The sequence below is a fragment of the Bos javanicus genome, chromosome 4 (genome assembly GCF_032452875.1).
Source record: "Bos javanicus breed banteng chromosome 4, ARS-OSU_banteng_1.0, whole genome shotgun sequence".
Taxonomy (NCBI): Eukaryota; Metazoa; Chordata; class Mammalia; order Artiodactyla; family Bovidae; genus Bos; species Bos javanicus.
The window spans coordinates 54106440-54130098 of record NC_083871.1 but is presented as its reverse complement, the minus strand read 5'-3'; the positions used below and the strand labels follow the sequence as shown (position 1 = coordinate 54130098).

Genomic DNA, 23659 nt, shown 5'->3' with positions numbered 1-23659 from the left:
CATGAGTCTTGTAGTTTGTGAAGTATATACACAAGAAAAATATGATATTAATTTGCCTTCAAATATTTCAGGTGACTACAGTATAAAACTTTTATCTTAGATGCTCATGATAAATCAAAACATTGTTCTTATTTTTGTGTTTCACATTAGCCTAAGTTTTACCACCTTAACAAAAAGTATTTTTCACCTTTTAAAAAATTAGTTCCATTTTTTGAGGATAGAATATAATTATTTACCTCCTCTGACGAACTGAAGAAAATACTGGTGGATAATTTGTATCTCAATTCATGCCATGTAGTCCACCTATTGACAATCTAGAAGAGAAAATTCAAAAATTTAAGGCTAAATAGATTGTTCACATTCCTTTGTCTTTAAAACTATTTTGATAATAGTATATTTTATAGTATTATCTACAGATACTGTAGCTTATTGTTCTCTTTGGTGCTGTTATAATTTTTTTTTTCCTAGTGTTTTGTTACTAGGTTTTTTTCTTCAATTGCTTCCTTTGGGTGTGTGCCCCACCATACTCCCTCTACACTTGGAAGATCTAGTGTTTTATTAGCTAAATAGACACTCAAATGTTTATGAATCGAGAATTGTAATATTGGAGGGAAATTAATTTTGAACAAAGAATTTTTGAAAAAGGAGTCTTAAGGAACAGGAGCATGTCTAGAAGTATGTCTGTTTTGTGCACTCATCAGAGATGCTTCATCTTTAAAGATCTGGTTTGCAAGTCCAGAATTTTGATTGTCTCATTTTGGTTATTTCTCCAAAGCATATGTTCTATACCTCTGTCCACCTGTCTGTTGATCTTTCAACACCCTGCTGTCTTATTTCTTTTTCTTTCTTTCCCTCCTGACTCATTTTATTCCCTTTGCATGATTTCATTCAACAATTTATTGCAGTTTAGAGGAACTCAAATGGCAGTGATTCATGACATTTTGAATAATAATACTTTAATACTCTTTTCAGATAGTTTTATTCTTCTGTGAAGTCACTCAGTTGTATCCAACTCTTTGCGACCCCATGGACCGTAGCCTACCAGGCTTCTCCGTCCATGGGATTCTCCAGGCAACAATACTGGAGTGGGTTACCATTTCCTTCTCTAGGGGATCTTCCCGACCCAGGGATCAAACCCGGATCTCCCGCAGTGGAGGCAGACGCTTTAACCTCTAAGCCACCAGGGAAGCCTCTTAGTTTGTATGTTTGCAAGATATGACTCTAAAATTCTCTTAAAACCCAAGGCTTAACAACAGTTTTTTTTCTAGGTTGAATTAGATTCGTTCAGTTGATTTCTTTCAGAGTATATAGTTACAGTGCTATTTGATTTTTTAAATTGCATTCTTAAATGACACTGCCTGAATCTTAAAACTAATTGAGGTAACACTGAAATACTAGTTTCTCTTAGAAGTTTTCTCAGTAATTTTTAATACTTACATATACTGTTTAACTATCATAGTTTTGAGGACCTTTTATATTTAATTTGTATAAACCTCAACTAGTATAGTATGAAATAGGATAGAGAGGAGCTCATGGTATAAAGTTCCCATATTTCTGAAAAAAACTTGTAAGATGAAAATTTTTTTTTTATAGAAAGTTTCAGTTGAATACACAAGGAAGCTATTTGAAAACTGTGTTTATGATCCTCCAGTTCATAAGTTTTTAGCTTTGGGAAGAACCCATGGTGTTGATGGGGGGCCGGTGGGGTGGGTAACCTTAATGTCAGTAACCTTTAAACTTTGAAGGAAATTCTAAATGTTACTTAATTATAGATGAAAGCAATAAACAAGTTTATGGTTATTACAGAAATCATGAAGTATTAGTTATGTTAATCATTACTTTAAAATCCTAGTACTTATCAGATCATCTCTAGGTCTTGTTTTTAATATGTTAAAAAAGAAGTACTTATAATATTAAAAGCTGAATTATAATAACTGTTTCAACATAACTGGTTTCCATTGAAATCATCGTATTTCATTTTACACATTTAAAAATATTATTTTGTGTCCATGACATTGCAAATAAATAAGAATCCCTGCCCTAGTGCCCTTTGCATCCTAAGCATTCTTTGTAGTATAAATTTCCTTTTTATACTACAAGTAACATACTTGTTTTGTATACTTACATTTCTGTGTGCATGTTGTGTAAGACAGAGAACACATTTTTGTAAATAACTTTTTAATTTTTACTCATATTAAGATATATCCAAATTTCTACTTTAAAAATCATATTAAATACTAAATTCTTAAGTAACTGTTGTTTGTAGTTGTCTTTGTATTTTAGTGATATTCTTTTACCAAGGCATTGTCAGCAATACCAGGGCATGGAGAAAATTAACTCTGTGGTTTTTTTCTGCCACCGTTTTAGTGATCTTAATGTAATGCTCCATAAATAGGTATGGGAGAAAACAGATGAAAGAATCAAAGTCAACAATCTGGTGGACAATGTGTTTCAGATTAATCTTCGGAAAGGATTTTAATTGATAGGTAGCATAGTGTGGCCTCAGGCCCCCCCTCCCAGCACAGGTTCTTGATAACATGTAAGGTCTTCCCTACTACTTGTACACTTGACTGAAGGGAAAATGGAAGGTGGTAGACATCTATCAAATGGATATAGGAACCAATTAGAAGAAAATAAAAGAATAATTAATAAACAGTTTGCTCAGGGAAACTAATCAAAGTTCCTATTTTGAAGGGGAAAATTCATACAAATAAATAGTAGTTGTCTCCTAAAGACTGAGAAATCCAAGAGTTTGGGGGAGATGTGCAGATAATTGAAAGAAAAGAGCAAAATGGACTTATATCCTATGACATATTAAACCTGCTTAAATTTCTACTCTGACTTCTCTTGGGAAATCAAATTGGAGAAACCAGACTCTCTTGGGGAATAACATCCCTATACATCACATATTTAAATTTGACACTAGAAGTTAAGTTTATTTTTTCTTAATAATTATGTTCGGTGAGGAATGCAGAAATTGCATTTGGAATGACAGAAGAGTAGTTACTGTAGAAAGAACTTTTCAACATCTGTAGTAACTATCTACCATAGGAGGTGGCTTACTCTATGCATTCTATAGAGTAGAGTGAAAGGAGAAGGAAAACCAAAAGGAAGCTTTGTCTCAGGGCGTGCAAATGAGCTTCAAGTCAACAGGTCTGTCATGTTCCCAGGCTTGTGGACTGAATTCTGTACAGCCGTCCTATTTTACCCTTTAACCTAGTGCCTTTGATTACTGTTGTTACTTTGTAATATAGTTAGAAATAAATATGAACATACTTGTTCTTGAACCCCAGTTGACCATTTTATAATTATATATATGAGTATATATGCAATGATATTTAATATATATACTAGTATTTTATATAAAATATAATTATATATATTAAATACAGACGTATATTTAATGTAATACTATATTATACAATGTAAATATAAAATATTTAAATATATTCTATTTATATATACTTGGAATATGTATATTTATTTATATTTGGATCTCTTGACAAATCTCCTAACTTCAGACTCTGTTATTCTCTCATACTTGCCTTTCAGAACCCCAAGTCTAGATTGTCTGTCATTTTACCTTCTCTCTGTACCAAGGAGCTGAGTAGTACTCACAAAGCCTTGATATCCATAAAGCTGCTGTAAATACCCGGTGTGTCTTGGATCTCACCTTGATTCGCACATTGCCTCAGGTATCTGAATACAGCAGCAAACTGCAGAGCCAGCCTCTCCCACCTTCCACAGCAACTGTCTCATTTTGTTGCTACTCTTTCAACAAAGTTCTCTGAAACTTTCCCTCACTCTGCATGGGAAGAAGAGTCCGGCTGTGTTTCTACTCTCTTGTCAGTCTCCTCTGCTACTCACCTTACTCAGTCCTTTCCTTAAACGCTCTCGTTCCCTCACATCTCTACATCTCTTCTCTTTTCATTCTGGACGTTCTCCCTGGGCAACTTGATTTTATTCACTCTTAAGAATCACAGCCTCCAGCTCTTACCATCTCCCAAGCTCTAGATCAGTGTTTCAAGCCACCTCTTGGGCATCTCCCTTTGAGTGTTCTCAGAAGCAAACTACCTCTGTTTTTTCCTCAGTAAATGGCTCCAGAGCCAGGAAGTCACACTTGACTTTTCTTCTTGTCTAGGGTCTTATCAACGCCTTCTAATCTCACCTTCTTATTCTTCACAGTCATCCTGCTTGACCCCACTGACACCATATTACTACCACTGATGCTGTCCCTGCCTCTCCATTTCTGAAATGGAAAATTTAAGCTTTCTACCTGGTTTTCCTGCTCCAACAATAGACAGCGACTCTTATCTCTGAAACTATCATATTCTTGCCTCTGTTTCTTTACATAGCCTCCCCACTACCTGGATCCACCTTTGCTTTCTCTTCACCTAACATGCCCTCTGACCATCTGCCCCTGGGACTTAGCCCAACTTAGACTCAACTTGTATTCAGCATCAGTTAACTTTCTGCTCTGCTTTGACTGCTTAACTTTGAATGCTCTGCTTAACACTGCTTTGTGTTAAGCCTAGCAGTGCCTTTGCTCCAGGCCAAGAAAAGACCCTGAGCTAGACTTTGGAATCTATTGTCTATAGATAATTGTACATTATATAATCATAGAAACTTAGTGCTTGAAAAGAATTTGGAGATCACTCCCGCCTCACTGTTTGTTTGCATATGGACACTGAGTGAAATACTTGTTCAAGGTCAGGTAACAGAACCTAATAGTGACAGTTAAGTCTGTCTTGCTAAGTCGCTTCAGTCGTGTCCGACTCTCTGTGACCCCGTTGACAGCAGCCCACCAGGCTACCCTGTCCCTGGGATTCTCCAGGCAAGAACACTGGAGTGGGTTGCCATTTCCTTCTCCAATGCATGAAAGTGAAAAGTCAAAGTGAAGTTGCTCAGTTGTGTCCGACTCTTAGCAACTCCATGGACTGCAGCCTATGGGATTTTCCAGGCAAGAGTACTGGAGTGGGGTGCCATTGCCTTCTCTGAAGTCTGTCTTAACTGACTGGAAAACAGGCTTTAATTTTCCAAATCCTAATAAACAGGATGATGCTTAGCTGTGCTACTCTTGAAGATAGCAAAGTAATTATAAAATGAAACATCTTTGCTTTTATGCCCCCAAGAAGGTCATTTCCTGTAGCTAGAAGCCTACTCAAAACCAAACATTCAAACAGCAACAACCACCACAGGCACTTAGAGCATTTCTTTTGGTAGTTCTGGCATTTACTGCCTGAACTGTCATAGTAGGAATGCGCTGTGGTGCAGGAAAACCTCAACTGGGGAGTGGCCTTGATGAGGTGCAGAGGATTAGGAAGCAACCAAGTACTGAAAAGAGAATTTTTATATTCTTTTGCACAATTTAAAGTATTACAAAAAGGCTACAGATTTTTTTTTTTAATTAGAAAACCAGGCTTATCTACTCTTGTCGATTAAAGAGTATTGCAAACAATGTGATCATAGATTTTTCTTGGCTCTGGAGTTGTTTGTATACTAAATTAAGGTAGAAGTATTTATACCTTATAATTTCAGTGTTCTGCTGCCCTGTTCATCTTTGACTTGTGTTGGTGTCTTAAAAAAAGAGAAAATCGGATGATATTGAGAGAGAACATGGGTGGAGAGAGCACACGATGTGGGAAGAGGAACAATGCCATCATTGATTCACAAATTAATTCCATAAATAACAGGATTTACCTCCTGTGCACAGCTTTGACATGTGCTTTGGTGTCTCATTTTGCCCTAACGTTTTGCTCGGCTTGTTCCCCTTCATCTTGCCTGCAGTGTCTGTTAGACTGCTGAGCCTCTTTGGTTGGGGCCTGGCTTCTCTGCCAGGGCCTGGGAGCACACCCTGGGCCTTCTCAAGTGAGGCTCATCCTGCCTGTGTGAGGCCTGTGTGTCCTGCTGGGATGCTGCCCTGCCTCCATGGGGGCTGCAGGAACTGCTGGGGCCCCCCAGCCCCTCGGACTCCTGCTAAGGAACGCTCGGGTGGCTGAAGTGGTGTTGTGTCTGGTCCCAGTCCTGCGGATATTGGCAGCTTCCTCTTAGTGTGTTTGTTTACTCCCATGCTGCCACAAAAACCTCACATCACATGGCCAACCCTGGGGACTCTCGAATAGCCACTGATATTAGCCTACAAAATTCCAAATGGGGAGTACTGATTCCAGATGGTGACATAGACTATCCTAAACTCACCTCCTCCCAAACACATACCAAATATATAACTCAAGAAGATTAAAGTTCCTCTGTAAAAAGGACCTTGGAGACTTGAGGTTTGGAAGCTGAACAACTCCTAAACATTAGGCAAATGAGAAAAAAAACCTACATCAAAGCAATTAAGTGGAGCTGAGACAAAATCTTGGTATAGTGACCCACAGTCAGAGGAAACTCAAAACCTGGAGCTTCTCCCTGAGGGTAGGGGGTTTAAACCTCATATCAGAGACTTTTAAGACCTGCAGAGAGATAAGTTCCCAAAACATATAAGGTTTGAAAAACCAATGATACTCTCCTTGCATGAGATCCACACGGTTACAGTGACTGAAAAATAGCTCTTAAAAGGGCTTGCTTGCTTTGACTCACCTGTCACCGGTGCAAAGACAACCAATTGAGAGGTGCCAGACAATATGTGAACGAGACCTATTTGCTTAACTTTAAATGTCAACCTGAGGGACAAGCATGTAATACACACACATCTAGGGCCTATTGAAGTTCTCTCTGGGGACAGAGGCTGGCGGGCACCATCTCTGTGTTCCCCTCCATCCAGTTCACTGGTATCTCCCATTAAGGGAACTTGTACCCTTCTCTGGGGCTTTTCCTGGTGGCTCAGATGGTAAAGAATCCGCCTGCAATGTTGGAAAACCAGGTTCAAACCCTGATATGGGAAGATCCCCTGGAGAAGGGAATGACTACCCACTCCAATATTCTCGCCTGGAGAATTCCATGGACAGAGGAGCCTGGTGGAGTATAGTCTGTGGGGTTACAAAGAGTTGGACATGACTGAATACCTTGATTCTTATGCATGCTCCCCAGAGTTATCTGTATATCACCTGCCTCTGATAGCCACTGGGACTCCTACAGCGTACTACCTCACGCCAGTCAGAATGACCCTCCTTAAAAAGTCTACAAATGCTGGAGAGTGTGGAGAGAAAAAGGAACCCACCCGCCTATACTGTTGGTGGGAATGTAAATTGGTGCAGCCACTATGGAAAACAATATGGAGGTCCTCAAAGAAACTAAAAGTTGAGTTGCCATATGATCCAACAATCCCACTCCTGGGCATATACCCAGACAAGACTAATTTGAAAAGATTACTTGCATTCCTGTGTTCATGGCAGCATTATTTACAGTAGCCAAGACATGGAAACAACCTAAATGTCCATCAGCAGAAGATATGGTACATATATTCAATGGAATACTACTCAGCCATAAAAAAGAATGAAGTAATGCCATTTGCAGCAACATGGATGGCCCTAGAGATCATCATACTAAATGAAGCCAGAGAGACAAATACTATATCACTTACATGTAGAATTCAGAATTCTGTACAAATAAACACATCTATGAAACAAAAACAGACTCACAGACATAGAGAACAGACTTGTGGTTTTCAGGGGGTGAGGTGAGGTAGGAAAGAAAAGGAATGGGAGTTTGAGGTTAGCAGAGGCAATCTTACATATAAGATGAACAATGAGGTCCTATTGTATAGCACAGGAAACTATATCCAAAATCCTGTGACAAACCATAATGGAAAAGAATATGAAAAATTATATATATAACATATATATGTATAGTTGTATAACTGAATCTCTTTGCTGTACACAAATTAATGCATTGTAAATCAACTATCTATATATATATATATAAAAACTGGAATATTCATAAATGTGCAATGATTAGACAACATGCTATTGAATAACCAGTGAGTCAAAGAAGAAATCAAAAGAGAAATAAACTACCTTGAGACAAATGAATGGAAATACAACATATCAAAATTTATGGGACAAAGCAAAAGCAGTTCTATGTGGAAAGTATATACTAATAAATGCCTACCTCAAGAAACAAGAAAAATCTCAAACAGCTTAATTTATACTGCAAGGAACTAGAAAAATAAGAAAAAAGTCTAAAGTTAGTAGAAGGAAGAAAACTTAATTTATACTGCAAGGAACTAGAAAAATAAGAACAAAGTCTAAAGTTAGTAGAAGGAAGAAAACTACAAAAATCAGAGTGGAAATAAGTGAAATAGATAGACTCACCAAGAGAGATGACTCAGAATCAGAAAAGTAAACATAAATGATACCATATAAAGGAACATAGGATCCTATGAACAATTATATTCCAAAAAATAGACAACTTAGATAAATTTCTAGAAATATGCAGCTTATTGAGTCAAGAAGAAGAAGAAAATCCAAAAAGACCTATTTTGGGGAAGGAGATAGAATCAGTAATGAAAATTAAAAAAAAAAAAAAAATCCTTCCAATAAACAAAAGTTAGAACCAGATGGCTTTATTGGTGAATTCTTCCAAAATTTTAAGGAAGAATGAATACCAGTCCTTCTCAAACTCTTCCAGAAAATAGAAGAGGAGGGAATACTTGCACATTTTTATGAGACCAGCATTACTCTGATACCAAAAATAAACAAAGACACCAAAAAAAAAAAAAAATTACAGGACACTATCCTTGATGAAGATGCAAATATCCTCAACCAAACAATAGCTAACTGAATTCAATACATCAAAAGGATCTTACACCACGATCAACTGGGGTTTATTCCAGGGATACAAGTATGTGATTCAGCATCCACAAATCAATCAGTGTGATACACCACATTAACAAAATGGAGGATAAAAATCATGATCATCTCAATAGATGTAGAAAAAACATTGGACAAAATTCAACATCCTTTGTGATGAAAATTCTCAAAAAAGTAGGCATAGAGGGAGCATACCTAAATATAATACAGGCCATATATGATATGCCCACCACTAACATATTCAACAGTAAAAGCTGAAAGGGTTTCTTCTGGGACTGGGAACAAAACAAGGATGCCTATTCTCACCACTTTTATTCAGCATAGTACTGGAAGCCCTAGACAGAGAAATTAGGCAAGAAAAAGTAGACATTCAATTTAAAAAGAAGTATAAATGCCTCTGTTTGCAGATGACATGATCTTATGGATATATGGAAAACCATGTATAGACACTTCCAAAAACTATTAGATCTAATCATTGAAGTCAATGAAGTTGTTGTATCCAGTATTAATATTAAAAAGTTTGTCCCATTTCTGTACACTAATAATAATCTATCAAACTTAAAATAATCCCATTTATAACTACATCAAAATGAATACCCAGGAATAAATTTAACCAAAGAAATGAAAGACCTCTATACTGAACACTATAAGACATTGATGAAAGGAATTGAAGAAAAATAAATGGGAAGATACTTGTGCTTATGGATTAGAAAAATTAATAATATTAAAATGTCCATACTATCCAAAGCAATATACAGATTTGGTGCAATCCCTGTCAAAATACCAATGGCATTTTCCACAGAAATAGAACAAGCAATTTTGAAATTTGTATGGAACTACAAAAGATCCAGAATAGTCAAAGCAATCTTAAGAAAGGAACAAAACCAAGAAATCATGTGGTCTGATTTTGACTATGATACAAAATTATAATAAAAAGCAGTATGGTATTGGCATAAAAACAGGCACATTAACTGATGAAACAGAAGAGCGAGCTCAGAAATAAGCCCACAGATATATGGTCCGTTAATATGACAGAGGAGGTAAGAATATACAACAGGGGAAGGACAGACACTAATAAATGATGCTGTGAAAACTGGATAGCCACATTCAAAAGAACGACACTGGTTATATCAAAAGACATAACCACTATCTTATACTATAGACAAAAATTATTATAAGACTGAAGACTTGAATTTAATGCCTGAAACTATAAAACTCCTAGAATAAAGCATAGGTAGTCAGATCCTTGACACAGGTCTTGGTGATGACTTTTTAGATTTGATCCAAAAATCAAAGGTGTTGCATTTAAAGCAAAAATAAACAAGTAAGGGTACTTCAGACTAAAAAGTTTATTCAAGACGAAACCAGCGACAAAATGAAAAGGCAGTCTACTAAATGGGAGAAAGTATATGCAAATTTGGATTAATATCCAAAATATATAAATAATTCCTATAGCTCAATAGCAAAGAAACAATATGATTTAAAAACTACAATGAGATATCACTTCACACCCATTAGAATGGCTGTTTTCTAAAAGACAAGAAATAAGAGTTGGTAAGATTGTGGAGAAAAGGGAAGCTTGTGCACTATAGAAGAGAATGTAAATTAGTAGTCACTACAGAAAATAGTATGGAGTTTTCTCAACATAGAGTGACCATGCGATCCAGCAATTCCACTTCCAGATATTCATCTAAAGAAAATAAAAACACGAATTCGAAAACATACCCCAGTGTTCATTGCAGCATTATCTACAATAGCCAAGATATGGAAATAGCCTTAAGTGTCCACTGATTGATCAATTGTTAAAGAAAATACGGTGTATATTATACCATGGAATATTATTTAGCCATTAAAAAGAAGGAAATCTTGCCATTTGCAACAACATGGATGGGCCTTCAGAGCATTATGCTAAATGAAATAAATCAGACAAAGACGAAATATCATTATGGTCTTATATGTGGCATCTTAACAACAGCTATATTTGAAAAGACCAGGTTGCTGGTGGCCAGAGCCTGGAGGTAGGGAGGGGGGCGGTGGACAAAATGGTTACAGGGTGTCGAAAGCTATAAATTTCGCACTATAAAATAAAGAAGTTGTGTGGATTGACTATAATCAATAATACTGTATTACATATTTGAAAGTTTCCATGAAAGAAAAAATATGTGTAATTATATACGATGATGGATTTTACTGAGACACACTATGGTGATCATTTTGCAGCATATACAAATATGGAATCATTACACTGTATACCTGGAACTAATATACTATATGTAAATTATACATCAATAAAAATGAATAAATAGAATCCCATATGGCAAAAGTGTTATTTTACTGTTTACTGTTTATAGTATTATCACCATTATCACCTTTTATAAGATAACCCAAGTAGGATACCCACATGGCTTAAAAAAAATGCTGATTCTTTTTCATTATATACCTTGGCACAATATTTAAACAAGCACAAATCAGAAAATGTGAGGCTGAAAGGTAAATTGTAAAATAAACACAGTGGCAAAAATAAAAATGAGAAAATATTAAGCTTTTGGGAGAGATTTCTTACATCATTTTTATACAAATACATATTTTCTTATACTTATTTTTTGTCCTAAACATAGATAATATTGTGACCAACTTTAGCAGACTGTTTATGTAGTGATTCTTTCTAGGAAAATGCTTTTAAGATCTAAAGTAGATTTTGTTATCCAAAAGTTAAAGTCAACCTTCCTATTAATTAAACTTTTTGGATTAGAGATATTTCAGCTGGCCAACTAATAAAGTCAGCACTGAGTAGGTTCAAGTATGGTTTTACTGTCTTTGCTTTCTAGCTTCCTGAGAAAATAAATGGATAATAGTTTAAATATGGGAAAAGATTATTATTTTTAAATCTCCTGCTGTAGCCAAACACACAAGATTGACTAAATCTTTCCAGGCAGATTTCTGCTTCACTCTTCTGCAAATTCTCTTAGAATTGCCTTCTTGAGTCTCTTTTTTAAGTATTTGAACTAAGAACAGAGCCTTTAATAAACCTCCTTAGGTTAAAATAGAATGGCTCTATTTTGGTGTGGTAATCAGAGTGAACAATACATTGAAAGATGGAGAGTTGTAGCCTCTCTAGAATAAATATTGTACCATCGTCATCATTGTTATCACAGTAATAATATTTATTAAGTACTTACATGATAAATTCTTTACTGAGTACTTTGTATATGTTGTCTCTTTTAATCCTTATCTTAACCCTTTGAGAATAGTAACATTACCAGCTATCAAATATATGATTTTAAATATGTAGAGATTCAATAAACTAAAATAAATAATACTTGCACCATTGATATTTTTTCACTTTTCTTTTGCTGCCTCACTGCCCACATACTTTTCTTTTAATATGTTTTAAATTAAACACTTCTACTAATTCAGCATTTTGCTCCCTGGCAGATTTCTGTCTAAAGCTCCCAGGAAACTTTTTTTGTTGCACTTTTTGTTTCCTTCTTAGACTTTATAAAAGGTGACTCTAGAAAGGACTACGTGAATCAGGGTTACAGTTAAGTCATGACCAACAATCAGTGGATCAAATTTCTCCCGAGAATTTGGAATGTTTTAATCAATCAGCAGCAAATCAAGCAGCAGGATCAACAAAGAAGAGAATAAAAAAAAAAACTGCTCTCCACTTACTGTAATTTAAAATATGAATGCACTTCCCATAGGAGGAGAAGGGACTCCAGGACTTGGACACGTGTTAGGAAAATGATCAAGGAGTCTGTCTGTGGGGTGGGGGAGAATGGTGCTGTTTTTCCTCCAGGTCTTTTGAGTTCATTGAGGAAAGATAATAGTAAAGGTTATTGTTGTTTCTCTAAGTGTGGTCTTGGTGCTGCAGTGGAAAACGTAACTTGCTCTCTTTCTTTTACCTCCTGACCTATCTCACTTTCTTCCCTACTAGGAAAATCTTGACTGTGTTTTGGCTAAGATGCATGGCCTCGCTGGGACAGCAGTGTGCCAGAGGGCTCTGTGTGGGAGGCGTACTTCAGGCCAATTTATGCAAGCAGCAGGTCATTCTAGGGCCGTAGGCCAGAATGCCGTGCGTCCTCTGGCTTGAAGACACACAGCTCCTTGGAGCTGAGCTACCGTGCCGTCTTAGTAAATATTTCCTGCCCCCACAATCACTTGAAGAGCGGAACTCCCTGGAGATGTCTGCATCTCATCCCTCACAGCTGACTTTCACAGAGGCCAGATACTAACTTAGCCATCCTGGCTGCGATTCAGGATGACCAAAACCCACTTTCATCCTGCTTTTGGATTTTATTGAGAAACAGTTGCAGCAAAGCAGTATCTGGGTAGAGGAATGCCTCTTACCCTGCATGGTGAGTCGCTCTTTGTCCTCCCAGGGTGGATGTGAGCCTCAGCAGCTAAAGACATGGAGTCACCTATGGGTTCTCTGACTCTGTAAAGCTAGAGTCAGGTTTGATCACAACACAGTTTCCTGAATTAGTAATTACACATAACTGACTGCTCATGTTTCAATCTGTATTTGCTCCTTGGCATATTGTTGGCCTGTTGGAAAAAAAATAATGAACCCATTTCTTTGTATATAGTTTACATGATGGAGACCTGATTAAGAAAGTATTTTCAAGCATTTTCAGTCATAGGAAATGTTATTAGAGATTACTCAAGATAAGACACATACAAACCTGCCTTTGCTCAAAAATGGGTTGTGGGTTATTCTCAGAATTCACTGTTCTTTGCCCTTCCCTGTACTCTGCTGTTTGGTGTCTTTGTTCCAAGAAATTCAAAGCACCTGTCATACCACATCTTAAAAGAAGGAAACTAAAAAAATAGACTTATTTAGAATACAGCTGAGTTTACTGTGCAGAGTTTTCTGATGGCTCTTTGGGTTCCTTTCACTATAACAAATTGCTTTTCTCATATTTGCCTAGTATTTGGGGCCACCAATGATTTGGGCAAATCAATTTGGGATAATTTTATTATTAAACTCATGTATCCTTACAAAAATAAATCTCAATCTCATTTTAAAGAGAACAAAGAGCCTAAATCAGTCACAGATACTTCTACCAGTCATCTAAAATGCTGTTTAAGTAAGGTTCAGTTGTTACCTTCATGGCATTGGGAAGCTATAACAGACCCTTGCCAGATATGCCAGCTGCATGGATTTAACATTGATGACCTTCCAAAGGACTCAAAGATTTTGTTTGGGTTTGTGTCTGCAAGTATTCCGTAATAGTTTTTTTTTTTTTTTTTAATCAAACACTGTGCCAAATATTTCCTTTTATGCTTTCTTTTTAGCTCCTTGGCTGCTGATTTTTTTCTTTGTTTTCCTAAATTTACAGTAGCTGTCAGTCTTGTGCTGAATTCTCCTCTCAGTAATACACTGAATTGTGCAATTCTTTTGGGCCCAGTTTGGAAAAGGCATCCTTCCCAGAACCTAGTTGGCTTCTCAAAGGTTAAACGCTTTTGGCAAAAAACTACAAATATGACCGAATAAAACCATAAAAACGAAAAACCACAAGAACAGGGGGAAAAACAATTATTTCTGACGGTGAACTACATGGATGCAGAGGACTCATCTTTTTTAGTTTGTTTCTCCATTTAAGTCTTCTTAGTTTGTTAATTCTTATAATCCTCTCTTTGCTTCAAATAAAACCAACAACTTAATGCCTTTTATGATTTTCCATCCCCCTGGGGATGAGAGGGGTGGTAAACTATAACTGCTATTTCTTCTTAGATTATTTTAACCTTTTCGTTACCTCCAGTTGCAATCAAACTACTGTTTCCAGAACACAACTGGAAAGAAAAATCCTTTTGGCAAGGAATACAAATCAGGATATTACACTGATTTGATAGGATTTAGGAATTCATTTTTTGGCTTGTTCCTTTTTTGTTGTCATATCTGAGTAGTTTTCTACTTATAAAGTAGAAAATGGATGTGGTTTTGGTAGATTTCTCCATGAATGCACCTTGCTTAATACCACTTTAATCTCTGAAATGAATTTTGAATTGTGGCTTCTTCAGATTTGATTTTTCAGAGCAGCCCAAAGTGCTTTTCCAGTAAATTAGGCAGGATACGGTAACTATTTTTGTAAGTTTTAATATTTGCAAAAAAAGCTTTTTAAAAATCTGTCATAACCGTATACCAGTAGAGTTCCTATTTACTCTGTACATTGCTCCTGTTCATACATTAACTTTTAAGTTTTAAATTTAGATTACTTTTGATTGAGACACCATCTCTGTCTTGGCTGCCTACCCTTTTTTGTCTATTTCACCAATGTGACTGGAAATTTATGAGTTCTCCAACTCATCAACTTTGCTCTTTCTTGAGGATAACATTTACTATCAGATCTTCATTAAAACTAAAATTCATCTTTAGAAAGAAAACATGAATTGAGGCTGAAAACAAGATCAGCAAAACAAATCAGCAGAAATTAGTTATTTATAACTGACCTCCTCCAGGAAGATGTACGAAGTGTTAAAAGTAGTCATTCCCATCCCAGCAGCATAGGCTGCTGGATTAGACCATGGATGATAGAGGGGGATCATGTGGGCTCCAATCCTGGCTCTGCTACTTCCTGCCTCTGTGACTTTGAGCAGATCTCCTCAGTTTTCTTGGAGAAGGCAATGGCACCCCACTCCAGTACTCTTGCCTTGAAAATCCCATGGATGGAGGAGCCTGGTAGGCTGCAGTCCATGGGGTCATGAAGAGTCGGACACAACTGAGCGACTTCACTTTCACTTTTCACTTTCATGCATTGGAGAAGGAAATGGCAACCCACTCCAGTGTTCTTGCCTGGAGAATCCCAGGGATGGCGGAGCCTGGTGGGCTGCCATCTATGGGGTCTCACAGAGTCGGACTCAACTGAAGTGACTTAGCAGCAGCGGCCTAAATTTTCTATAAAATCTATCTGTGGTAAAATGGGAATAATACCATTACTGCTTCTTAGAGATGTTATTTGAATCAAATGAATTAATGTTTTTAAAGAGCTTAAAATAGAATTTATTACCAAGTTTCATAAATAAAGTACAAGAGTGGTAAAAATGTCTCTTCTAAGATAACACATTAATTAATAAATGCTTTTCCTTCATTAATGCTAGGCTTATTATTCTACATAAAACCACCATTGGTATCCGTTATAGAAGTTACACTATGTTGTTGAACACAGTCTAGGAGTGTTTGATCTGTTTAGCACTAAGAATTTATTTTTTCATGTTGTTTACTAAAAATACAAAGTTTAACAGAATTAAATTCTTTGTAGATCTTGTTAGCTAACTAGAAGAAGTTTGGAGAGAATCTGTTCTTGGCTTAGGGCTTCTGATTTTTGTATAACAACTGTCACTATTGTCTAAGATCTGGAACAGATTTTAATTCTCAAATGAATATGTTCTCTGAGCGGCTATGAATGGTTTAGCTGTGACTGTCACCCTCGTTCCTCTTCATCTTGAGAGCAGCTGATTTCATATCATTCACATTCAGTCACTCCTTCCTGACTACTTATTGGTTTCCCCTCCTGTTCTGTATATCAGAATGGCTGGACTCCCTTGTTCTGAATAAGACACTAAAACTTTTCTATTTCATTCTACCACCAAATTTGTTAACACCTCCTCTTTTCACCTACTCATTAGCCAAACTCGTCAGTCTTCCATTTTACTTCCTTCAGTTCAGTTCAGTTCAGTCGCTCAGTCGTGTCCGACTCTTTGGGACCCCATGCATTGCAGCACACCAGGCCTCCTTGTCCATCACCAACTCCCGGAGTTCACCCAAACCCACATCCATCGAGTTGGTGATGCCATCCAGCCATCTCATCCTCTGTTGTCCCCTTTTCCTCGTGCCCCCAGTCCCTCCCAGCATCAGAGTCTTTTCCAATGAGTCAACTCTTTGCGTGAAGTGGCCAAAGTACTGGCCACTTCAGTGGCTAAATAGCTAAAGTTTCAGCTTTAGCATCATTCCTTCCAAAAGAACACCCAGAACTGATCTCCTTTAGAATGGACTGGTTGGATCTCCTTGCAGTCCATGGGACTCTCAAGAGTCTTCTCAAATACCTTAGTCTATCTGATATCTCCATCTGGTATTTCCAGCTAAAGAAAAGATTTGATTGAATTTCTCTTCATCACTTCAAACTCTCAGTCTAAACATTAGCTCATGTGCATCTTATCTCTTAACTTCAAAAAGTCAGTACTAAGAGAGGACAATCATATTTGACAAAGGACTGATAGATGGATGTCTTCACTACATGAAGAACTTCTACAAGTCGATAATAAAAACAGGCAATTCAATAGAAAAGTGAGGGAAATACATGAACATCTGTTTCAAAGAAGAGGAAACATGAATGGCCAAAAGCATGAAAAGATGTTCAAATTTATTAGTAAACAAGTAAATGCAAAGAAGACCACCATGAGATGCCATTCACATGCAACAAATTGGTATATATGAAAGTTTCAAAGTTTCAAAAATATGACATTTTCAAAGATTGGTGAGGATGTGGAGCAGTGAGCATTCTCATACTTGGTTGTGGGAATACATTTTGGAGCAGTCACTTTAGAAACAAATGCAGTATTACCTAACTTGATTAAATATATGTGCATCTTAGAACCCAGCAATTCTACTGTCAGTTATTTAGCAAGTTGGCTCTAGGAGACTTGCACAAACCTGTTTCAAACATTAATGTTTGGAATAGCAAAGCACTGGAAATGACCAGAATACTCCTAAATAGGATGGATAAATATAATGTAAAACAAGTGAACTTTTAGCTACAAGAATTAAGAAAGGTAAATCTGAAATACATAATATTGAGAAAAGTGTTACAGGAATTTATGTGGTATCATTTCCTTTCTGATAGGTTATGTAGGGATATTTACACATTCATTGTAGTACAAAGTACAACAAAAAGCAAGGGAAGAGGAAGATGTCCTTAGGAAGGGACCAAAGAGAGCTTCAAAGGTATTGTAACCCTCTATTTCTAAGGCTGGTGGGAAGGCCATTCTAAGGCCATTCTTTCCCCTTCAAGATAAGTTCACTACATATACTTTGATTTCATGATTAGTCCATAAATAATCTAATGTTCAATAACTGTGCTTAAGGTTTTCAGTATCAAGTAAGTTCTTATGGATTCCCCTCTTAGTTTTGAAATACAGGCCATCCCATAGCAGAATACAAAGTTAAGGTTGGACGTGTCCTTAGAATCAGTTAATACGGGTATTTGTTTGAAGACATATTGAATAAAACTGGCTTGCTTGCCAGTTAAACACTAATTTCTTAATAGGAATAATAATAAAGTCAGCTCTATAATGTTTCAGATATTTTACAAATCATGATGATAATGTAATCCTAGATAAACTCTACTGAACTGAGACACATAAGATATCAGGCTAAAAGTTTATAGAAGGAATGTAGAAACAGGGAAAGTAGAGGCTCTCTAGAAACCCAGGACTTCCCAAGACTATGGACTTGGATCCATGGAGTTGATTTTGCTGTTCCCTTGTTGTGATTGGATACTGTAGCCCCCCCTTATGTGTGGTTTTGTTTTCTGTGGTTTCATTTACTCACAGTACCAAAGTATTCAATAGAAGACTCTAGAAATAAAATTCATAAGTTTTAAATTGCACGCTGCTCCAAGTAGCATGACGAAATCTCATGCCACCCCCTCCATCCCACCCAAAACACGAATCATCCCTTTGTGCAGTGTGTTCCACCTGTTTGTATGTAGCAGCCCTCTTGGTTTCAGACCAACTGTCTTAATATCACCATGCTTGTGTTCAAGTAACTTTGATTTTACACAATGACAGCTCCAAAGCACAAGAGTACTGATCCGGGCAACTCATATATGCCACAAAGAAACTGTAAAGTACTTTGAGTAAATAGGTGAAAGTTTTCAATTTAATAAGGAAAGACACACACACACACACAAATTATACACTGAGGTTGCTAAAGTCTACAGTAAGAATGAATCTTCTATCCGTGAAATTGTGAAGAAGGGAAAAGAAATTCATAATTTTGTTATTTCACCTCAAACTGTAAAAGGTATGGCCACAGTGTATAATAAGTGTATAGTTAAGATGGAAAAGGCATTAAATTTCTATAAAATATTTCAAGGGAGACTACATTCACATAACTTTTATTATAGAAAATTGTTATAACTATTCTATTTTACTAGTAGTTACTGCTCATCTCTTTGTCCAGTTTATAAATTAGACTTCATCGTAAGTATGTATGCATGGGGGAAAAAGAGTATGTATAGAGTTCAGTACTATCCATGATTTCAGGCATCCACTGGGGGTCTTGGAATGTGGAGGACTACTGTACTACTAAAAACATTAGAGGAAGACAGAAACTCACAGTTTTAGAACTCTGTGATCATTTTCCGGTTGCTCCATAGACCATTTTATATGAGAGTGGGCTTGGCCCTGAGAAGGATGGGAGGAAACACCAATGTATTTTTTTAGCCTTTTTTTTTTTTCTTCTGGCTGAACCAGGCAGCTTGCATGATCTCAGCTCCCTGACCAGGGATTGAACCTGGACCATGGCAGTTAGAGCCAAGAATCCTAACCACTAGGTTAGCAGGGAACTCCTAGCCTTTAAGTCTACAAACAACTCTGGAGTTTCCTTTTTGAGTTTTTCCTGACCCTCCTCCTTTTTGCCATCTGGGATGTAAAGTATGTATTTCCCACATTTCCCTCTTTTACAAATTTATAGATGCTACTAAGTTAGAGACTACAGAGAAACGGAATATTCAGAGGTGGGGGGGTGGTTATGATGGAATGAATACACAATTTGATGAAACTCCATCAAAGGCACTCAATCTTAAAGCCAAATACAGAAACACACACGTCATGTCACAGTGGGATATAGATAGGCGATCGTTCTGTACTGTCTGTTGCTGTTCTTGGAAGCAGAATCCCCTCATTAAAGCATGTATCATATGAAATTTTTAAAGAAGGAAAGGAACACACACACACACCTATATAAATAGTCCTGCTAAAAATTCATAAATATTTCTGAAATAAGACAAATGTCTTATAACATTGGTCTTAAATTATTTTATTGCATGTGTTAAAGTCTTCTGGAAATAGACATTTTCTTCAGTTGCTCCTTTTACTTGACCCAAAATTCTGAGGAAAGAAGCTTAGAATATGGTGTACTAAATTTATTAGATTGTAATCTGTTAAATTCTCACTTCTTTCTATCAGTTCATGACATTAGTTGTTCAAAAAGGCATCATTAGAGATGTCTCAGTAAAGTACTTCATGCACAGGAAGTGGGAAAGCAGTGTTACTGTGTCATTATTCACATTTGCTAAGGTATGTATCCTTTGTTAGAGATAGGCAGAACTATCCCGGAAACAATGGTTGGGGCCAGGGTCTGTTTTTAATTCTTGTGAAACCAAAAAAATCAGGGACCATAAAATTGAGCCAGTTTTATTGGGAAATAAAATATGCTGATCCCAGTTTAATGGATTCCAATTTAGCTGTTGAATTAATTATTCAATAACATACTGAATGTATCATTTAAAATTTTTTTTCCTTGCAGTTTTAGAGCAGGTGGGGACATTGCAGTAACTTGTTTTCTGAAGGACTTTCCTGTCATTTAGCAGAGAGCAGTAGGATATAGGGAAGAGGGATGAGAGGCATAGAGGGGTAGAACCTAGAACCACGGACCAGTGCACCCTGAGTAATACTCTAACCCATAGGCACACACACATGTATATACAGTCTTTCCCTCCCCACCAAATGCAATATCTGCTTCTAAATATTGTTCATCTAAAATTTAACCTGTTTCGTTTCATCCTTCCAACCCACAGAAGACTTCTAGGACCGCAGGTCATTAGGTTCTGGATTACTTCCTTTTATCAAGTATCATTCCGTTTACTGATGATTTATATATTTTGTGTTCCTTCTTTCTCTGACTGTGGTCTCCTCCCACCTGAAAATGAAGACTGCTGTGTCCACTGTATCCTGGCCTGCCTGTTCTGTGAATTCCTGACGCTCTGCAACATTGTCCTGGGACAAGCCTCGTGTGGCATCTGCACCTCGGAAGCCTGCTGCTGCTGCTGTGGAGATGAAGTGGGGGATGACTGTAACTGCCCCTGTGACATGGACTGCGGCATCATGGACGCCTGCTGTGAATCGTCAGACTGCCTGGAGATCTGCATGGAGTGCTGCGGGATTTGTTTTCCTTCCTAAGTATTTATCTTCTGTTTGCCTTAAAACTGGAGAGTATTTGAAGTTTTTTCTTTTGAGGTAAAAGAAAAGCACGTGGTAAAATTCTCATCAAACAACCCAGTACTTGCACTGTTAACTCATTATTTTAGGTAATCTCTGAAAGCCTTTTTTTCTCCCTCTAACCAAGTCCACATGGTTTAATATGTGAAATTTTAACTACTTTTAAACTTGTTAATAGGTTGCAGTGACTGAGGGACATTTTGGCCACAAACAGAAAAAAAGAAAAAAAAAATACAAAATGTCTCCTCCTTTTTATACTTATTTCTCTATGTTTCTTTTAACCTGTCTTAGGAGCCCCTTGCTCCAAATGTATTCTTTTCTGGTGGTTATTTAAATCAGACAATTCATTTTGTATGTTTTTACAGTGGTTAAAAGTAAGCATTCCTTAGGGTAAACTTTGAGAAACACACCCACACAAGCATTGGGCACCTAGAGTTTGTGTCTATGCTCTGCTTGTTCAACAGACACTGAGTGCCTGCTGTGTGTGAGCTGCTGCAGCGCCGAGATGGATGGCATTCAGCTGCCATCCAGAGAAGCAGAGGAAAGTTTAGGCAAAGAGACTTGTAAAGAATAAGCCAGCCCACAGGCATATGGAAGTCATGATTATGAGAGAGAGAAACTCAAAAGGCTGTAGGGATACACAGAAAGGAAGAGCTAATGTCTATGGGAATATTCAGAAGGCTTCGAGGAGAATGTGGCATTTGAAGGAGGCCTCTTGGGATGAGTGATTCATCTGCTGCTTGAATGAATTAGCTTTAGGACCAAGTTTTAGGTGACCAACCTGAGCTGACTGTGCCCTTGAGCAGTTACAAGAAAAATGCCTCATGTATGTATTTTCTTTAGTTGTGGCAATACATCTTTCTTTAAAAAAACTATAAAATTTAAGTTAACTAAAAATAAGCTTTTTTTTACATAATTTAGAGGTTATGATAAAGTTTTGATTAAAAACAATGCTTTATTAAAATAGCTATATCTTATAAACAATGTGGAGTACTTTTGAAAAGTTGCACTTAAATTAGGAAAAATTTTATATTAAAATCTCAGCATTTTGATTTTGATTTATTCAAACACTTTTCTTTTGAGAGCTTTAAGTATTTTGCAAGGGGAAGGGTTATTTGGTTAAGAAGCAAACCCCCCAATATTTATAAGCACAGTTAACCTTAAATACCAATTATTCCTTCCAGTGCAGTGGGAATCTTGACAGCCATTACTATGACCAAATTTCAGTATTGCAATTTTACATTAAACCCAAATGGTGGGTTATAAAGATCCTTAAGTGTAAAGAAATAAGACTTATTAAGTTACTTATTAAGACTTAGTAAGTTACTAAGACATAGAGACTGTGTGGTACAGATGAAAAGGAGAGGGCGTTTTCCTACTACATGCTCTTCTGCTAAGCTTGATATCCCCAACTTGCAGTTTGGTTTGATTTAATGTAATACCTTTGTAGAAATTTGGAAGTATATCTTTGGATGAATAGTTATTTTTTATTATTCCAATTGAATATCAAATTGATAGTAAAAACAAATGCATATTTTTAGGAAGCCTTTTAGCAAATCTAGGCTTTTAAGATTTTAAAACCTAAAGCATGGGTATGTCACCAACAATTTTTCCTTTGAGATGAAATCTAGTTTCCACTTATATCATTACTTAAAAGGCTTAAAAAAAAATTAGCAAACTCTTGAATCCCCTTTTAGTGCTCTTTAAACACACATACACACACACACACACACACACACACACACACACACTTAAATTGTCAGGCTTAAATAGAATTCTAGTCAACAGCTGTCTATCTTCCTGGCCTAAAGAGCATTTTTGATGTAACAAATGAAATATGAGAACATCTTTCTACTATTCCTTAGTAACCAGAATCTGAATATTTACATATATCCAAAGTTAACATGTATATATATTAGGATGTAAGAGTATCAACTTTATATTGATATATAAAACCTTCTAATGACCTGGAATCATTAAAATAGTATATCTGTTATACTGCAAAAATTTTCTGCCAAACTGTTTGTCTAATATTTGTGTATCCTGCTATTTACAATGATGATATTAGCACTTTTATAATAATGTTTCTCTGTAACAGAGAGCATTAATTGATAGAATTTTAATCTCATATTTATATTCACAGTACTTTTCCTTTGTTGTCTATTCTGCAGTCATACCACAAAGTACCTTGTATGATTTTTTTAAATAAATGAAAAAAACAAAAGTAGCAAATGTGAAAATATTTTCCATATGTATTTTAGAATTTCTGTATGTAAAATATTTTGTTGAATTATATGGCCATCATAAGTGCTCTAGTTTACAGTTACAGATTTGGTCTCTTTTTAAATGTGGAAACGTAATCTTAAATATTTTTAAACTGGACCTGTATTAGCCTGAATATACTATTTTGAAATAAAAAAAATGATTTCTGTAATCTAATTGATGGATCAATATTTAAATGAATTCAACTATAATTTAAAAGCTTAGGCTTTTCTTTTCTTGTTACATCCTTCTCTGAAAGATTTCTTAGTCTCATATGTAAATCACATGACTCATGCCCATAAATGAACTATGAAAGATTCAGATCAGTTAATACTGCAAATCATAGTTGACAAATGATTTCAAAACATGGTAAAACATGGTTTTCTGTTAAAACTTCACAGTAGAGCAAAATTCACAATTTT

The 23659-nt window shown here is 36.4% G+C and overlaps 1 protein-coding gene across 2 annotated transcripts in view; it reads left to right on the top strand.

Annotated features, from left to right (window-relative positions):
* MDFIC (MyoD family inhibitor domain containing) overlaps positions 1-23414 on the top strand; it is a 98522-nt gene extending 75108 nt beyond the window's left edge. For both annotated transcript variants that reach the window (XM_061414059.1, XM_061414060.1), the window contains exon 5: positions 20689-23414. In XM_061414059.1, coding sequence (XP_061270043.1) covers positions 20689-20936 — 248 coding nt within the window. In that variant the 3' untranslated portion in view covers positions 20937-23414. The remainder of the gene's footprint in view (positions 1-20688) is intronic.
* The last annotated feature ends 245 nt before the right edge of the window (positions 23415-23659 follow it).